This window comes from Cladophialophora immunda (assembly GCF_000835495.1).
Source record: "Cladophialophora immunda strain CBS 83496 unplaced genomic scaffold supercont1.4, whole genome shotgun sequence".
Classification (NCBI taxonomy): domain Eukaryota; kingdom Fungi; phylum Ascomycota; class Eurotiomycetes; order Chaetothyriales; family Herpotrichiellaceae; genus Cladophialophora; species Cladophialophora immunda.
This window is the reverse complement of record NW_015622544.1, coordinates 1,994,687-2,013,153: the sequence shown is the minus strand read 5'-3', so window position 1 is coordinate 2,013,153 and position 18,467 is coordinate 1,994,687. Positions and strand designations below refer to the sequence as shown.

At 53.4% G+C, this 18,467-nt stretch overlaps 5 protein-coding genes across 5 annotated transcripts; 3 read left to right on the top strand and 2 right to left on the bottom strand.

Moving 5' to 3' along the window:
* Nucleotides 1–232: 232 nt before the first annotated feature.
* On the bottom strand, nucleotides 233–2,145 carry PV07_07098 (uncharacterized protein). Its single transcript, XM_016394151.1, has 3 exons — nucleotides 1,353–2,145; nucleotides 989–1,304; nucleotides 233–939 (listed from the first exon to the last, which is right to left on the bottom strand). The coding sequence occupies exons 1-3, from the start codon at nucleotides 1,929–1,931 to the stop codon at nucleotides 515–517; spliced, it is 1,320 nt and encodes a 439-aa protein (XP_016247570.1). The 5' UTR covers nucleotides 1,932–2,145; the 3' UTR covers nucleotides 233–514.
* Nucleotides 2,146–2,611: 466 nt separating this feature from the next.
* Nucleotides 2,612–3,578, top strand: PV07_07097 (uncharacterized protein). Its single transcript, XM_016394150.1, has 2 exons — nucleotides 2,612–2,955; nucleotides 3,054–3,578. The coding sequence occupies exons 1-2, from the start codon at nucleotides 2,757–2,759 to the stop codon at nucleotides 3,278–3,280; spliced, it is 426 nt and encodes a 141-aa protein (XP_016247569.1). The 5' UTR covers nucleotides 2,612–2,756; the 3' UTR covers nucleotides 3,281–3,578.
* A 329-nt stretch (nucleotides 3,579–3,907) lies between these two features.
* Nucleotides 3,908–10,038, top strand: PV07_07096 (uncharacterized protein). The gene is made up of 2 exons (XM_016394149.1): nucleotides 3,908–8,652; nucleotides 8,699–10,038. Exons 1-2 carry the CDS (start codon nucleotides 4,330–4,332, stop codon nucleotides 9,689–9,691), a joined length of 5,316 nt encoding a protein of 1,771 aa, XP_016247568.1. The 5' UTR covers nucleotides 3,908–4,329; the 3' UTR covers nucleotides 9,692–10,038.
* Nucleotides 10,039–10,151: 113 nt separating this feature from the next.
* Nucleotides 10,152–14,169, top strand: PV07_07095 (uncharacterized protein). Its single transcript, XM_016394148.1, has one exon. The coding sequence runs from the start codon at nucleotides 10,352–10,354 to the stop codon at nucleotides 13,787–13,789; it is 3,438 nt and encodes a 1,145-aa protein (XP_016247567.1). The 5' UTR covers nucleotides 10,152–10,351; the 3' UTR covers nucleotides 13,790–14,169.
* On the bottom strand, nucleotides 14,167–17,890 carry PV07_07094 (uncharacterized protein). The gene is made up of 2 exons (XM_016394147.1): nucleotides 16,747–17,890; nucleotides 14,167–16,700 (listed from the first exon to the last, which is right to left on the bottom strand). The coding sequence occupies exons 1-2, from the start codon at nucleotides 17,440–17,442 to the stop codon at nucleotides 14,805–14,807; spliced, it is 2,592 nt and encodes an 863-aa protein (XP_016247566.1). The 5' UTR covers nucleotides 17,443–17,890; the 3' UTR covers nucleotides 14,167–14,804.
* Between the last annotated feature and the right edge of the window lie 577 nt (nucleotides 17,891–18,467).

The window sequence follows — 18,467 nt, the reverse complement described above, 5'->3', positions numbered from 1 at the left end:
GCCTCTAGCAGCGACTTGAGCGGATGGTGAGAGCTGCGTCTAGACTTTTTGATGGCGAACTTGCAGCATGGGAAAGAGAGACTGCGCCTTCCGGCCAATGCGGACTCGCACTTCAAATGACGTATACATGCGCAAATGACGCTACTTGTTCGCTAATGCACCCACTGACGATCGAGCCATCGAGAGGGGACGAACCCCAGCTCGCCCAGCTACATTGGGGCTTTTCTCTTCGCTTGCTCGCTCGCTCGAGAGCTGTCAAAGATGTTATTGTCCTCTCGAGAAACAGCTTGCTATCGTCGCAAACTCCACCGTCGCGACCAAGGCTATGATATATCACTTTACCACATGGCTTCTCTAAGGCCCCCTCAAAGCCGACTGCAGATCCACGCCTCCCAGAAGCCAATATAGAACCGTCACCGGTTATGATGGCGCACCAGATGGCTCATGTCAAGACTGAGGAGATTCTGGGCATAGTACAATCACCCTTTCTGAACCCCTTTCATGTCTGCGTGGCTCAATCTGTTCCCGTTACAGCAACCTGCTCCACGTGTGATGTGACTGCTCCGGTCTTGACACCGCTTTCCTGACTCCCGTTCTTTGCTTCGCTGGTGTTGTAATGTTGAGTAAAGTCATATCGAAGCGCCATTGGTGACCGCATAAACTCTCGCTGAGCTTCCACGTCGCCTTCCATGTCCTTGAGCATCTTCAAGAACGAGTCATTCTCGAGAGCCTTGTCCGGGTCCTGGTCATACAGTCGCTTGATGTTGTCCGTGGAAATGGGATCCGTGACTGTCTGATACCTCTGTCGCCGCATCTCCGAGTACTTGTCGAGTATACTTTCATCCGCCTTGCCCTCGTAAACGCCGATCAAGCAATCATATAGACCCCCGATATCCACGAGACCACCTGTCAGTCCAAGACCGCCAAAAGGGTTGCATACTAGGGGGAAGCGTCAGCATCACGTTCTGCAGCGTCTTGTTAGACTTACTGTGTGCAGCATCTGCAGCGAGCATAAACCTGCCAACTCGCATCTTTTCCACCAAGCGCTGATGGATCTTGTACGGGCTGATCGCTGCAAGATCATACTCTCCTGGTTTGGGGTGGCCGGGCAACATGGCTTCGTATTTCATGGGTTGCCGCGCGATCAGCTCTTCTCGAGTGAGTCCAGAGATCTCGCCGTAGCTGACACGCCACCAGCCGCTGCCATCCGCGTTCTTGGTGAGACGAGCAACCATATGCCAGTGCTCTGGGTGGATGAAGAAATTGGCATCGTCATATCCAAATTTTTCAAACGGGTAGGCCACCTAGACACCAATGAGAAACGGCGTTGAGACATGAGCACATCGACTTACATTGGTCGCCACGATCTGTTTATCCCAGGTATAGCCAGGGAAATCCTTTGCACCGTACAACTTTCTTCTGACTATGCTCGATGCACCATCACAGCCCACAATGTACGCTGCCTCGAGCCGTTTCTGTCCCTCAGGGGTTTCAACATCCACCCATGCCTTGTCGTCGTCCTGTCCGATATCCACCACTTTGTGGTTGAAGAACACTTTCAGCGTGGGTTGCTGAACAGCGTGTCTGTAGAGCAAGCGGTCGAGCTGGGCCAATGGCAGGCACGCCAGTCGATCTGGATCTTCGTGCATAAGGGTGTTATCGAAACCAGCAAGATATGTGCCGTCGAGTTTTCTCCAACATGTCTTGACTGGATCAAACCCTTCCTTTCGCACGTCATCAATGACCCCAGCACGCCGTAACTCATAGGCAGCCGGAGGGCCGTAATACGCGGCGCGGGGAGAGTCGTCCAGTTCGCCAGAAGCTTCCAGGACATGGACAGTGACACCTTTCTTTGCCAGCATCAGACCCAGAAGCAAGCCTGACGGACCAGCACCGACAATGATTGTCCATGGCTTCTCAGAGGGTGACATTTCGATAGACCAATATGTTGAAGGTAGCAAAACACGCGAGAGGGGTATACAAGTCCGAGGAAAAGGGCACGAAGCAATGAGTGGACGATATTTTGGTTTGGATTTTTTTTTATTGTGTTTTCGTTCTTATATCTTGCCAGGCAGGCTCAAGCCCCGCGATCATTCTCCATGTGCCATCAATATCAGGAGATGCAACACCATGTTGAACCCATGCCGAAGCTTATGGGGGGATTCTCCGGATGTGGAGAGAGCCACGAGCATGTCGATGGTGGGCAATAGGCTGCCCTCGCCAGTAGGAGGTGGGGCAGTGCTTGGTGTATTTGTCCCTCTGTAAGTCGGATAGAAACGTAGGGATTGGGGAATCTTGCGTCCTGTTGCTTCTCTGTGGTCATACAGGAGTGCTAGTGTACTGATGAAGCAGCTGGGGGATGAGCGCATGACAGATCGACGCATGGTCTGGGTGTATGTATCTCGACCGCAGACGATGAACTCCCCTCACAGAGTACTCCGTACCGAGTACAGGACTCCAACATGCAATGCAGCCTTGCTAACTTTTTCCCAACACCAAGGCGCAGCCACCGTCGTAGCCCCGCATTAGAGCGCGCCCCAGGCGATCAGAGGTCAATCCGGCCATCGACAGGCGTCGAAACTGTGTCTGATCAGTTCCAACTTCGAACACACTGAGGTTAGTGGGGCTTATCCGGGCGACCTCGGTTTTGCATTGTCGTTCGTTTGACCGCAGACCTGTCCTGAGACCTGAGACCTTTCCGTCAACCTTGCTGAGAGATTCGCGAACTGTGCACTGGACCCTATCTGTCTACAGCCATGTCGAACGCACAGGAGAATAGCGTGGCCGAAGCCCACAAGCTCTTCTACGAGCAGGGGTTTCAGATCCGAACCGAAGTTGCTGGCACCGAACATGTCCAGCGCTCTCTTCAAAACAACTCGTCTGGCTTCGCTCGGCCGATGCAAGACCTGGCTACGGAGGTGGGATGGGGAATGATCTGGGCCCGGCCGGGACTTGGTGAATCCCTCTCCCTTTCTTACAAGTCTGTTTCATATTTAGAGGAGACCTGGCGACAGAATTTTTTTCAACTGGTACAGGCTAACATTGAGATGCAGAACGTAAGACCAGGAGCTTGCTGAATATCGCCATGCTCTGTGCGTTGAACCGGATGACTGAGCTAGCTGTGCATGTGAGGGGTGCGGTTCACAATGGGGCGAGCGAGGTGGAGATTCGAGAGACTCTGATGCAGGTTGCCATCTATTGCGGGTTTCCAGCAGGTCTCGAAGGGGTACGAGTTGCTGAAGGAGTATTGAAGACTATGCGAGAACAGAAGGAGTCTTGAGTTGGATCGAGGAGACCGAGAGGAGGAAGGGGGAGCGAGTTGCTGCATGCGCGAGTTGTGGGCTTGGAAACGACACCGAACATTGCGGCATCACCTCTCAAGCCCTGGCGTGCCTGGTTAGGTAGCCGAGCATGTTTGGCTGCATCATATCGCAGGGGATTGAACTCCTTTGGCCACGAGAATTGACATTGGCTTTCGGAGGATGATGAGACCCGGGCCATTGCTGGTATTATAGAAGAATGGAGAAACCGCAGTTGGGATGGCATCCATCTCACAAAAAGTAACAAGATTAAATGTCGCAGGATCTGGCTTTGGCACCCATTGAGACGCCTGGAAGGGTGCAGTAGGAGTAGCTGTACCTCACCTCGCTCAGTACAGTCAGAAGGGGGGGCCAGTTTGGCGTTCTAACGGGGCGTCAGGCACCAATCAGCCTTGGGATGGCACTACTTTAGAGGCCACCCAGAGGCGAGTCCCCAATCCGGTGCCAAACGGTGCCTGCAGTGCCTGTGATGCCAGTGGTTGCAGGTGGACGAGGGACCATGGACCATGGGCTCTTCGGCAGCCTTATTCCCCGATGCTAACCAAAAAGCCAAGTCCTTGTATCATTATTGTCCGCATCCCGCTGACAGCCAGCACACCACAGCACCAGCACCACACGTCTGCGACATTGCCCGGGCTGGCAGCATTCGACCGCATCTGTCCGCTCAATATTGTTCAAATGGATCATACACCACTCATCTCGCTGTTATTTACATCTTAGCGCTCATTGCGGCATCGCTCTGATATTAGTCCCATCCTCCGAACAGCCTACCCATTGCACACTCGTTCGCGGCCGGTTCCCTCGTCCCTGTCCTCAGGCTGCCTTGCGATCTCAGCACCTCTAAGATTGTCACCGATGACTCGGCGCAGCACATCACAAACTCCCGCAGAGTGATTCGTGCTGTTGGCATTTGAGGGATCTCGAATATGCCCAGCGACCTCCAGAGCCGACTCTGCGTTGACTCCGCCCTCTCACCTCCCGATCGCATATTCCAACAGCTGCGCTGACCATGGCCAGCTACCACCAAAATGGGCAGCCTTACTACCCGTCCGGCAACCACCCTTCGTCCGGCCAGAATAGTGGCCATGTTCCCTACGGCTCACCATCCATATATCCTCCAAGGCCTCTAGAGCGCTCGCCGAGTTTCGATGCGGGAGACGACGAAAGGTACTTCGATGGAGAAGAGCAGCCGCGCGGAACACAAAGACACAACTCATATGCTCCACCGCTCACAGGAGCGGCCGCGAGCCCTCCAGTGAATCGAGCTATGTCGGCGAGCGTGCAATCCTCGGCCACGATGCCATTCCGGACAAATACCCAACATGCAGCATTGGGCGGGTACCAGCATCAATATCAGTCTGCGGTGCCCGCTCACGCACCGTACAATCCCGCTCAGTATCATCAACAGCAGCAGCAGCAGCAGGCCTCTTACAATCCACAACTCTATGCAGCTCCCCAATCTGCCCATCCCACAAGCACCTATCAGCCGTATGTCCCGGCTGCGTACGGCGACCAGAACCTCACTCGTCGCACCTCTGTCTACAACAGCTACGGATCCTACGATGCGAACTCTCAATATAACTACTCTTCATCCCAACCGCTCCCGCCACCTCCTCGGTCTGAGGCAGTCGCATTTCCCAACCCACAAGCCTACGGTGCGTACCAGCACGATATATCCCAGCAATACCCTGTCCAACATTACGGAGCCTCGTCGACTTATTCTCCTCCAGCGCCTGCGCCACCGCCGCACGGAAGGACGTCAAGCATACCAGAAGAGACATATACCTATCCTACGGGCTCGTCGGCGACTTACCCAAACGCAACCCTCACGGCTTATTCGTCTCCTGACATCAACCGCAATTCGTCATTTGCGAGCCGCATGAGCAACCAATCTGCTTCACCTCAACCCTCCATTCCTACGCCGCCGAGCAGACAACCTTCCAACAGGTCCCCTCAGCGTATGGGTACTCTCGACCGTCATCCCCAGGGCAGATCACTTCCAGGCCTTCCGTCAGAGCCAGAGCCAGACAGTGACTATTTCAACTCTACAGGATCGCGGAATAGTGGAGCCCGCAACACTGCTTCGACAGGCTATGATGATTTGATGCAAGATCTTGACGAGGCGATAGGACAAACCTCGAGACATACAAGGTCAGGCAGCGACTACAGACACCGCAATTCGAGGGACGAGCGACCAGATGCCATGTTCCAACAGGCATCGCCCAGACCACAACTTTCTCCAGACGAGGCGCCAACGCATCTCAATGGGAATATCGCCTCCACCGGAGATGCCTACATCAACTATGGAGCCTTCACCGACGACAGTGACGCTGAGGCTGCTGCCGGGCTCGCTGCCATGCAAGCCCTGGATGAACAAGAAAGGGCAGAAGATGCGCGCCGGCGTAGTGGTTCGGCTACCCTCTTTCCAAGCCAGCCACGTGCGGATGAAGCGGCCGCCAGACTTTCGTCCCAGGAGCAGAGCAGCGATAGCGATTATGCCGGTTACGGTGATTTAAGTCTCGCTGGTGGAGGGTATGCGCCTGACATGACTTATGGCGAAACTGTTGTGTCCAACTATGCGGCTGCCGCAACGGCCATGCCGCAAAGTGAGCTCTATGGGCGATTGAACACCAGAATGAGTTCAGTGCGTAGCTCTGGCGTCTCCTCGGAGGGAAGGGAGTCACAGACGAGCGGGTTTGAGTCGATCCCGCCACTAGAGAGCGTTCATCCCTTCTCTTCTACGCCTAATGTTGCTCGCGTGGACACCGGGGGCACAGGAGGTCTGACAGAACCCAGCCCGCACCCCAGGCGGTTGAGCTACGAAGACGGAGACGAATCGACCATGATTGAGGCAGAAACTAACCGGACTTCGGCAAGCTCAAGTCCATCACGAGAAGAAATGCCGGACCTCTTCTTCCACCCTGGCATGAGCCAGCAGCGTCCACTTCCACCTCCCCCTTCGCTCTCAGACTCGGCGCTGCGAATACCACATCTGATGCCTGCCGGTACTTACACTCAACAAAGTCGATTCTCCCAATACACTGATCCAAATTCACGCACGTATCCTACCGCGCCAGATGCCTATCCCAACGCACTACTGAGTCCGGCAAGTGTTCCTCGATCTACGTCGTTGTCCTCTACACGAAGTGCCCCTAGGGCCGAACAGGTTAACCGCTCGAAAACAGATGCAGACCGTCAAAGGCTTTTACGGCAGCAGGGGAGACCGATGTCGGACCTGTATGACATTTCCAGTCCGCAATCTGCGGTAGCACTGGATCTTCCAGCTATTCCACGGAAGCGGTACAACCCATCCAAACTGACGGCTGATCAATTTAAGAAATGTTCGGAACCTTGGGCACTGAGCTCGATCTTGGCATGGATCAGAGAGCTGGCTGAGGAAGAAGTCGATCTGAAGGAAAATAACATTGTTGAAGGCATTGTTGCACTTTTCATGAATAAGGTGCCAACAATGTACATTACAGAGGCTGAATCTTTGGGAGAACGAGTGGTCAAAGAAATGTTGGATGCAAATGCTCTCGTGAGAGAGGAGGAATGGGTCAAGTTTGGGCCTGGAACGACGTCCGGCGTGCTATATCAGCTGACAGGCACCGGATGTTACTCTTCGAAATTGCACTTGTACCATACCCGTGGGCGATGTTACTCTTATCACTGCATGCGGACTCTCAAGAAACTCGATCTCGACAGCCTCCCAGTTGAGAAGAAGTCTGAAGATTGGGCAACATTCTACAAGCTCAAGAAGGAGGACGTCGAAACGCACGACAGGAAAGAAATTGAGCGCCAAAATGTCCTGCACGAAATTGTCACCAGTGAGGACCTTTACATTAGCCAGCTGGATGTGCTCAGAGTTCTTTACCGAGATCGGCTTTCTGGGGCGCAACCGCCTATTATACCTACCAAGAAATTGCCGACATTCCTCAGAGAAGTGTTTGGCGGCGTGGACAAGGTCAAGAAAGTCAACCAAGACTACCTCCTAGGCCAGCTCAAGTATCGACAGACCGAGCAGGGGCCCTGGATCGTTGGCTTCAGCGACATCTTCCGTGAATGGATTCGAAAAGCGAGGCCTGTGTATGTGGAGTACGCTTCGAACTTTCCTCGAGCGGATTACCTCATGCGGCGTGAAGCCGAACGAAACATTCCCTTCAAAAACTTCCTTGACCAGGCCCGCGAGGATAAGCGATCAAACAGACTAGGATGGGATAATTACTTGAAGGCCCCAATTACCAGGCTGCAACGCTACAGCCTGTTACTTTCTACTGTCCAAAAGAACATGTTGAAAGACTCCGAGGAGAAAGCCAACTTGGCCTATGCTTTGGACGAGATTCGAGCGGCCACTTTCGAATGTGATTCCAAGTTTGCGGAAATGACCAAGAAGATGGAATTGATCGAAATGCAAACCAAATTGAGGCTTCGACCACCAATGGAGAAGGAAGTTGAACTAAATCTCGATCATCTAGGGAGAGAAATTATCTTCCGGGGCGACTTGCAGCGTGCTGGAGGCAAAGGCTTTCAATGGGTCGAAACGCACGCTATTCTTTTCGATCACTATCTGGTCCTAGCGAAGCCTCTCAGCCGTGATCGCAGGGAGGGATATTACGACGTCTCAAAAGTCCCGATACCGATGGATTTGCTTGTCCTTGAGAGCTCTAACGACCCTGCAGTGGTGAAGTCTTCGATGAAAGGGATCGGAGCGGTCACCACAACTGTTGCACCCCGAGGCCAAGTAACGCCTGATAATCGACTTACAAGAGCGCAGTCCACTGCTAGTGGCGGAACTCCCGGTCCATTGACACATACAAATACCAGTCTCTCGATAGGATCTGGCAATGCAAGCCAGAGCATGGTTCCCATCACTACACTGGAGTCGAGCAGTTCCAAAGAGGAGAAAATCATGTACCCTTTCCGTGTCAAGCACCTTGGCAAGACCGAAACCTACACGCTCTACGCACCTAGTGCTCAAAATCGGCAGGACTGGTGCGAGGCTATAATTCAGGCTAAAACAAGGCATGCTGAGGCATTGTATTCTCAAAATGCCGAGCCATTCAAGCTGCGAGTACTGGCGGACACTGCATTCGGCTATGAGGGCATTACGTATCCCGCGAAGCGGATCCTCATCAAGGGAACCCCCTTGGACAGGGCTATTCGAGAAGCCGAGAAGAAGTTTGAAGGCCAGGGCCGACCTGCACCGGTTTGCCGGGCTCCTGTCAACTGCGCCACAGTATTCAACCAGCCATACGGTCGGCTTATGTGCGCGATTGGAACCGACTACGGCGTGTACATCTCCGAGTATCAAAATTCTCGGGGGTGGGTCAGGGTGAGTCTATTCTGGGATGAGTTCTCACTCGACTAACTTCTTGTAGGCTATTCAAATGCAACGAGTGACTCAAATCGCAGTACTAGAAGAGTTCAACCTCTTTTTGCTCATATCAGACAAGGCTCTTATTGCGTACCATCTCGACGTTGTTTGTCCGCCCACGGGCAATCCAGTCGCCCAAAATGACTCCTCGAGCCGGAAAGCGCCGCAGAAGTTGTCTGGCTCCAAGGATATTGGCTTCTTCGTGACAGGCAGGATGAAAGAGCGGACACTGGTGTTCTACAAGAAGAGGGATGGTATAGCATCCACGTTCAAGGTCCTCGAACCTGTCCTTCAAAAGAGCACTACTAGCCGATCACGGTTCTTGCCCTCGGCGTCACGGCGAGGGCAGACAGAATTCTTCCGAGAGTATGACGAGTTTTATATTCCCGCCGAATGCTACGGATTGAACTTGTTCCAGTCGAGCTTGGCCATATCGACTGCAAGGGGGGTGGAAGTGCTGACCTTGGAGAAAAAACAAACATGGAGTGTGCCGAACCTGCGAAGCGATCAGCCAGAGACACAAGCCCATCTTAGTTCTATTGCAACTCGGATCAAAGACCTTAAGCCACTGGGGATGTTTCGGCTTGGAGAAGCGGAGTTCTTGGTTACCTTCGAAGAATGTGCCGTCTATGTTAACAAACATGGAGATATTTCAAGGGGAGTAGTGATGGAATTCGTGGGTCGAGCCAAAGCAGCATCTCTCTACAACCAGTATCTGATCTTGGTTGACGACGACTTTGTGGAGATACGGGACGCCCAAAACGGCCGGCTGAAGCAAGTGATCGCAGGGAAAGACATCAAATTGCTCGACGACGGCGGTGGCGGCTCAGGAGGAGCTCAAACGCAGACTCAGGCCATGTTAGGAGGCGGAATTAATGGACTCGGTCTCAAGAACTTTGGAAATGCCCCGCGAACGCCGAAGATCGTCTTGCAGCATCCCGAGTACGAAAAGAGCCACGTCGTCGTTGAATTGTTGTTGACCACCGACCCGGCTTGAGATCAGCAGCGGCGCTTCTTGGATAACGGGGCTTAGGCAGGGGGCCATGTTCTACCTCATTGTGCAGCAATGGTGATTTGGAGGGTTTCCGGGTGTTTCAGGAGGCGGACAAAGGATGGGACGTTCATGACTGAATGAAATAGGTACGAGTCCTGGTCACTGGCGCCTGATGTTGGTCATGAGCGAGCGTGGGCTTTCCTCCCGGGTTATATGATGGTGGAAGATATGGATTGGCAGATCTTGCATATAATTAGTTATGCTAGAGAAATGAGTCTCGATATTGTTCATGGCGATGGGAGATCTCTTCCAATGTCTTCCGGTGTCAGTCTCGCAGTGTACGTAGATTGTCGAGTCTCGATAAGGCTGAGATTTCCCCAGTTACCGAGAGAACGTTTTCGGAGAGAATCAGGATGCCAAGCGGGCTCTGGCTTTTGGCCCCGGCGTCTTCCTGGAACAATCCGTCAGGATGCTTTCTGATGGCCACCACAGACATGTATCTTCGTATTGAGATGCTCCAGGACATCTAGAGAGCCTACGTCCGCCTCTCCAGCAGAACATGCCGCGCAGAGCGTGACATGCGCTGTCACCACACGCGGAAGCGACCTTGCCCCAACACCCACGTCTCGCTGACGGCCAGCCTGTGCCTCCCTCGTCTGCGCCATGTTAAGCTCGTTTGTACAGAAGTTCATTGAGCAGTCCTCTCTGTCCCCGACCAATGACAACCGCCCGTCAAAGGCTTCTCTTTTCCGGGATCAGTTCAGACTCCCCGCCGGTCAAAATCCCTTGCACGAGATTACCGCTGAACTATACCTGCCTCTTCCCTCGACGCCTGCGGGAGGCCCTATCACCTCCGGAGAGAAAGCGAGGGACAATGGCAACAAATACCTAGGCGAACTGCACTTGAGTGAACACTTCCTGTGCTTCTCGACCATCCGAACCAGTTTCCTACCTACTGCAAGCCATACATCATCCACATCCTTCACAGGCCCTACCCAAGGCGCGGGACCAGGAGGGCATGGCTTTACTCTGCCCTTGTGCTCTATACGAAGAGTCGAGAGGCTGAATAGCCATCAAGACAAGTTCTCGCTAGCCCTCACCACCTTCGAGTCCGTCCAGAAACCTTCGACCGAGAAGACCAAAGCGGTGCCACCTCCTCCCCGCAAGCTCATCCTTACCCTCGACGGTAGTCGCATCGCCTGTGAACGCTTCTGTGATGGTCTGAAGAAAGGGTTGAGAGAGGGCATGAAAGAGGTGGACAATCTGCGGCTTGTAGTCTCTCAATGCTACTCGGAATACCTCTTGGATCCCGCTCGGCTCAAGGCCAAAGAGGAAGGAACCACGCCGCCAGATCCGCCCGACACTGGACTGGGGATGCTGTTTAAATACCCGGGAGACGCCAGGAAACTTAGGGACCGGAGTAAAATCAGACTCTGGGGCGAGTACATGCGAGAGAATGGCCGAAATGCCACGATAGTACGCCAGCCCACTTTCCACAAACTGATCCGTGTTGGGTTGCCCAACCGGTTGAGAGGTGAAGTATGGGAGATATGCTCCGGCTCCTTCTACACACGGCTAAGGAATCCGAACCTCTATGCCAAAACGCTGGCCAAATTTACCGGGAAGGAGTCCTTGGCCATCGACGAGATTGAGAAGGATCTGAACCGGAGTCTACCAGAATATCCCGGCTTTCAGAGCGAAGAAGGTATTGGACGACTCCGACGCGTCCTCACCGCATACAGCTGGACCAATGAAGAAGTCGGCTACTGTCAAGCCATGAACATAGTCGTGGCTGCTCTACTCATCTACATGTCAGAATCCCAGGCATTCTTCACACTCGGCGCGTTGTGCGACAGACTACTTCCCGGATACTACTCGAAGGACATGTATGGTACTCTTTTAGATCAGCGTGTCTTCGAAAATCTCGTCGAGCGGACAATGCCTATTCTTTGGGAGCATCTGGTCAAGTCGGACGTCAACCTTTCCGTGGTGTCATTACCCTGGTTTTTGTCACTATACATAAACTCGATGCCCCTTGTGTTTGCTTTCCGGGTGCTCGACGTGTTTTTCCTCGAAGGTCCGAAAGTCCTCTTTCAGATTGGCCTGGCCATTCTCCGCATCAATGGAGAAGAATTACTTGATGTCAGCGATGACGGCTCCTTTATCTCCATACTCAAGAACTACTTCTCAAGACTGGACGAGTCAGCGCATCCACATTCAGAAAACGAAAAGCTGAGGGCTATCACCAAATTCCAGGAACTCATGGTGACGGCTTTCAAGGAGTTTGCCGGCATCACGCACGCCAGTATTGAGGAGCTGAGAGACAAACACATCGACGGCGTCAAGGAGGGGCTGGCAACATTCGCCAAACGGACATCAATCCGGAACTTGGGACCAGAAAGCAAGAAACTCAGCGCTGAGGATCTCAGTGCCATATACGACAGATTCTTTGGTGTCCTGGCCGAGCGACAAGAGCGTGCCAAAGCTCGCGAGGTAGAGAGAAGAAAGCAGCAAGACCAGAGAGCGCGGCCCGGTTTGTGGCCACAACATTCATCTCGTAACTACGACGAGCCTGCCCGCAATACTGCACCGCTGCAGACTATGGACTATGACGCCTTCAGAGAGTTCCTGGCCAACACGGCCAAATGGGCTGTAACAGACTCGCCCTCGTCACCCAGTAAGGAGATTGCCAGCCCCAATCAAAGTCAGAGGAAACGGAGTAAGACTATGTCCCAGTGGGGATCAGGACCCGAACCCGCCGACCACGACTTCATGCAACGCTTGTACGGCAAATGGGACGAGTCACATCAGGGAGAGATGACGCTTCAACAACTAGTTCGAGGCCTGGCTCAATTCAAAGGCACTACAGACATCATGAATTCTATGAGTCTGTTCTTCGATCTCTTTGACGACGACGGCACGGGCAAAGTCGACCGGGAGGGCATCCTCAGGATGTCTGAATCTCTCTTATTCCTTTCTCGGCGTGGTTTTGACGGTGCCATAACCCCATCTGACACGAGCAATGGACTGGCTTCTCCGCTCTCTGCTTCAGACTCCAGGGAGGGCTTGAAATTGAGCACCAATGAAAAGTTTCTGGGTAGCGTCAGTGCCTTCATCAGAAGATGCTTCGAATACGCCGATCCAGATGAGGCTGTGGGTGCAGCAAGCCCGAAGCTCGACGCGACAACCACCGACAGATCAAATGATGAAGAAGACCTACTTGATCTAACCGAATCACGATCTAATCACAAAACCGTCGCCTCGCCGAAACCTACAGAGAAAGATCCCCTGTCCGAGACAACCCCGCCACATACGCCCTCGCTCTCGAGCGCCCAAGACAATCGTAAATCCTCCTCCTCTCGCGCTGCCTCGCATAACCTCGCCCTCGATCCCAACAAGCCGTTGCATATCACCCTCCCGACCTTTCGCATGGTCATCCTCGCAGATGAACTTCTCGAGCAGTTCTTTGAGACTTTCTTCCCTCAATCTTTCCGTCTGGCCGATCTCCCTCCTAATGCGAGCTCCTTATCGTTGGCGTCAACCACCAATACACTCTCCGGAAATCTGACTACCTTCACCAATCTAGGCACTCCCGTCAAAAACTTGTTGAACGGCGCTCCCTCAAACAAGACTCTACCTGACGTCGGCCGTGCTGGTGGTGTTGTGGAACCGGGTTCTCGCGGCCTGCGAGGTGTTTTGGATAACATTGTGAATGACGGCATGCGAATGGCGGCTGAAATGCGGAAGCGTATGGACGATGCACAGAAGGAGTTTGAGCGAAATGCTCGCGAGCACGGGCAAAAGCCGTATCGAGATGACGAGGATGACGAGGAGGATTATGATGACAAGGACACGGGCATCGGCAAGAGAGATCAAGAGCTGTTGGAGGGTGCCGAGGTCGCTAGTATTCGGCCCGCTACCGGCCCTGGTGGGAGTCTGGATGAAGGAGGTGCGAGGAGTCGAGCCGCGAGCTCTACGACGTCGAGTTCGAAGGGAAGTAGCAGCGGCAGTGGCATGGGAACCCTGAGCCGCAAGACCACAGGCAGTGCGCACAGCGTGAGTATTTTGGATGTTAATGATACGCCGTCGGACTCGAAATGATAGGGAGCTGAAAACTACACCGGCAAGATACACCAGGCCAGGGTTATCGCTACTTAGGAGGCCACAGTGGATTTTTGTCCCGCTACAGTCCAAATACCCCTGAAATCACAAAAGGATATATAGCCGGATGGACGAATGGATGGATGGATGGATGGATGGATGGATGGTATGGAAGTTCTTATCCTTATCAACACGCTCGTGATATGTTCGGCTCGCCCATCTCTCCGCCTCTAAACTGTCAATTCTCTGTAGTCGGTACCTGTTCCAAATAAGCCTATAATATCCTGTGACCAGGCACTCGTTCACACTTGGACGGTTACCGTGTACTTGTGTCGCTACGTCGAGCATGATGGGTAGATGAGAGGACGAGGGCGAGCGAGACATGATCTTCTACCAAAAGGCAATTCTTCGCTTTCCATCGTAGCTGGCTGGCTGGTGAGGCTATGGCCGCAGACAAACTATAGACGGTACGAGGAAACGTATCTGTAAAGATATGAAATACATAGAGGGAAATGCCGAGGACCAAGGGGCCTATTCCGCCTCCCCTTCGGATCCTGAGTCCAGTTTCGAAACCGGGTCTAGGCCCAGGGACTCCTCGGTACAGGAGGATCCTTTCTTCCCTTGTTTGACTTGGGGATTTGGTCTTCAGACACACTGGACAGTGTGACAGTGCACTGGTGCGGATGGGGTTGGTGGTTGATTGAGGGGATATTGTTGTATAGTTCTGATTGGAGTGAGTCAAAATGAAACGTATCTGATCCCATACTCTCAATTGGAGCCCGCCGGATATATGCCATCCAGTCAGCGGTGCGGCGCAAGATGAGTGGAACAGCCCAGTATCCTTCATAACCAACACGCTGAAAACGCCGTAACAAAACGCTGGGAACGCGAGAACAGTCTGGTTCTCCCTACCCAGGAGATTTGGTCAGTCTTTCAGCAACTGAATGCTCCTGGCGCCTTGCTGGAACGCAAAAGTTGAAATGCAGGCGCTCGCTCTGGCTTTCAAGCGCCATGTTTACTCGTCACCGTCGTTGTCGTCGCTACCATCACTGCCGTCTTCTTCTTCCTCGTCGTCGTCGTCGTCGTCTTCGTCCTCATCACTCTCGACAATTAGCCTCTCGCTTCGGGTAACGGCCTTCTTTGTTTCTGTCTCATCTGGGTTCGCCTCGTCATTTTCCTTCTTCTCGTCTTCGGCTTCTCCTTCCTCTTCCCCTTCTTTCTTGTCTCCAACAACCTCTTCTACCTTCTCTGCAACGGCTTGGACCTCGTCCAGCGCGCTCTTGGCCACGTCGTCTCGGTCAAGTGTCGGCATCTCGTGGACATCCTCCTTGGACGGCACGACGACCCTGAGCTCGAGATCCGGCTGCTTGCTGTAGACGCGAAGCCCAACAACGCAGCTTGCGTTCCATGGGTTGCGATTAGGGTCTTTCTCATTGTCGTCAGAATCTTGTTTGGCCTCGTCCGCTGCTGCCGGCGCCGAAGAAGAGGACGAGGTGGACGGTGTTCTGGCTCCAGAGGGGACAGGAGTTGAAGTTCCAGATGCAGACTTTGAGGTAACTCCCGACGGCGACGAGGACGAAGGGAGCTGGCCCTTCTGATGAGCCAGATCGTACAGTTTGCCGATTTGAGTGATCTTGTCTCGTCGGTGGATATTCTTTCTGATGACATTCTCCACCTCATCTCGTCCAGTGGCGTGCGCCTCGACTTTGACCAGCACAGTATAAGTACCTTTGGTCAGACGCACTTCGACGTTCACAGAGCGTATCAACTCATAGTTCATCTTACTTCGAGCGAGGTATTCCTCTTCGTCGTCGTCGTCTTTCTGCACTCGGAATTGCATAGTGTAATTGTACTTACCCTGCAATCCCTTGAAGTACCGCTCATCAAGCTGAGAGAGTACAATCACCGCATCCGTGTCTTCGGGAACAGCGATTGAGAAGTGGTTTGTCTGGTAGTCCAGCGTACTCCAGGGCACTTGCACTGACATCCATTGCTGAGCAACTTGCCAGTCAGAGCCAAAGATGCGGGTCCGATCGATGTATTTGTACTTGCTCAACATATCCTTGTAGGTCATCCAGAAGACACCGTCGTCACCGAACTGGTGGCTCAATCTTGTCAACCACTCAGCGGTCCACTCTTTGGATCCGTCACTCCAGGCACCTGTCCATTCTTTTCGGCCCCAAGGGTTGCGGATCTTGACCAGCCGTTGCCCATGGCCTTCATATGTGTCGAGGACTGCATAAGCGTGTTGGCTCACGATCCCAGAGCGACGCTCCTCTCGGATCTTTTCGTTCGCCACCAGATATGGGCGCCACTCGCGCCAGCGCGCCGCAGCACAAGAGAAAACGAAATCCTTTCCGATGCGGCTGAGTTCTTTTTTCCAAAACGCATCTGTGTCCAGGATGTTGGTGGTATATATTTCGGTCGTGACGCCGCCAGTGAGGTCTTCAATCGCCTCCCCGGTTTGTCCGCCGGAGATGGAAGCATAATCTCCATGCGCCTTAGCATAGGCCTTTTCGAGAAGACTCACCCAAGTCTCGTTTTGATCTCGGCACTGAGCAAAATACAATGACTTGGATCCGCGCTGGAAAAGTTCTTGGTACTGGTCTTCCTGGTCCGGCCTTCGGATTCCATATTGTCCCAGAACTACATCCCCGCTCTCGTCGTATGCCGGTGCCCGGAGATATAGCTTGTCATCAATGATGCATTGGTGCCACTCACCATCACGGTGGAACACGAAGCCATAGACACCAACTGCTTGATCCTGGATCACGCAAACACGATCAATGAATTCTTGATTGCAGCTCAAGGTAGAAATGGCGGCCAAGAACCAGCAATCTCCTGCCGATCCTTGCAGAATATCGTCGTAAGAGACACCATTCACGTAGAACCTTGGTTCGTCGAAGATATCCTAGGAACCGGTGAGCGATCATCCTACCAAGCATATAGAGACTTACTGTGACTCGTTTTGCATCTGCCGGATATTCTTTGTCGTCATCCTCAATGATCAGGCCGTCCAGGCAATCCCTGATCCTGGTGATCTTCAGATCCCTTTCGATATCCCAGTGAGAATCGGTGTATTTCTGGTTCGAGGCTCGGCATTCCCTAATGATTCGTTTCACGTCTCGAATACAAGATGCCTTGGCATCCTCGTAGGACTTGATGGCCTTGTGGGCGATCTCGCCGACAAGTGTCACGGCGCTGAGATCCTTCTCTGTGATCCGGTCGGGTAGAACGCGAGTGACTTTGCCAGTGTACTCGGGATCGAAGTTCTTCCAAAACTTCTTCATCTTGGCCTGAGGATGAGGCTTCTTCTCTTTCGCCGGAGCGGGTGGTGGTGCTGGTGGTTTGTCCGGCACAAGCATGAGTTTGATCGTTTGGCCACCTCCCAGGACCAGCCCATCCTTTGGAGTGGCCGGTTCATCTCCAGTACGGTTGGTTGTAATGGTAAAAGCCGGGTTTGGTCCATCGCCAGAACTTTTCCCATCTTCTTTTATCTGCTCGTCTGCCTCATTTGCAGGGGTTTCTTGCTGTCCGGAAGGATCCATCTCCATGTCATTGCCATTGGACTCGTTATCATCGAGGTCGTTGTCTTGGAATTTGACTTGGTGACGAGACGGGTGGCCGTCACGGACAAAGAGATATCCAGACATTGTTTGCAGCAAGGCTGTAAGGGAACAAAGAGTGGAGATGGACCCTCGATATCAAGGGTCTTCGAATATAAACATTCCTCGCATAATCGGGCTCGCGAGGCTTAGGAGAGAAAGTTAGGCCCCCGCCATGGTCTGTCCCTGCGTGTGAGACGCTAGAGCAGGAAATGGGATCCTATCTTCGATAGTTCAACGCATTGCGAGGCTTGGTTAGTCACACGAATTGGCGGTAAGAAAGTTATCGATACCGGTCAAGGCCTAGTTCGGAGGAGTGGCTCTAAGCGAGTAGGCTCATAGGGTCGAGACTCGGCCAACCGTGATAAGACAAGTTTCTGGGCGACCCAGAATGCCTGTGAGGGTCTTCCGGGCGCCAATAGAGGGCCTCAACGATGGCAAGGGCCATGGGGAAGATGCGGGAGGGTCGCATGCTCGATTGAATGCAGCAGTCCTGAAGAACAAAGCCCGACCATAACGAGGCCAGAGCGCCCAGAAACAATACGACCTGTGTACTTGTATGTAGCTAGCTGGCTAGTTTCGAGGCGCTGCGCCCGACGGGCCGCGTTCGTAGCTGCACAGGCCTCCTGCCTGCGCACGGACTCGAGGATCGGAGTCACGCCAGCGTTGCAGTAGACGGAGTTCTGGGCCTAAAGAGAACGGACAGGGCCGGGGAACTCGCAGTCATGCCATGAACAGCTGAGGGATTGGGGGCGGGTGGCTCGACGAGACCAATCCCACCGTGGCGGCCGTTTTTCGAGGGGAACAGAGGATGAGGCTGAATCCGGGCCTCGGAGCAGCGGCAAAGCGGGCTGACATCTCTTCTAGGTCGGTAGGGTGTGAATGGCACTGGCGGAGTGCGTTGGACATCCGCGAACAGGGCAAATTCCGCTGAGACTAGCTAGTCAGAGCTTGAAGAAGCGACGGGGAGGTGAGAGGGAGTCGACGTTGGGACCGCAGCCCACAAATGAGTTCGTCACGTGAAAAGGCGCACTTGGCTGCACCCACTGCCGGTGGCTCAAAGTCCTGGCTAG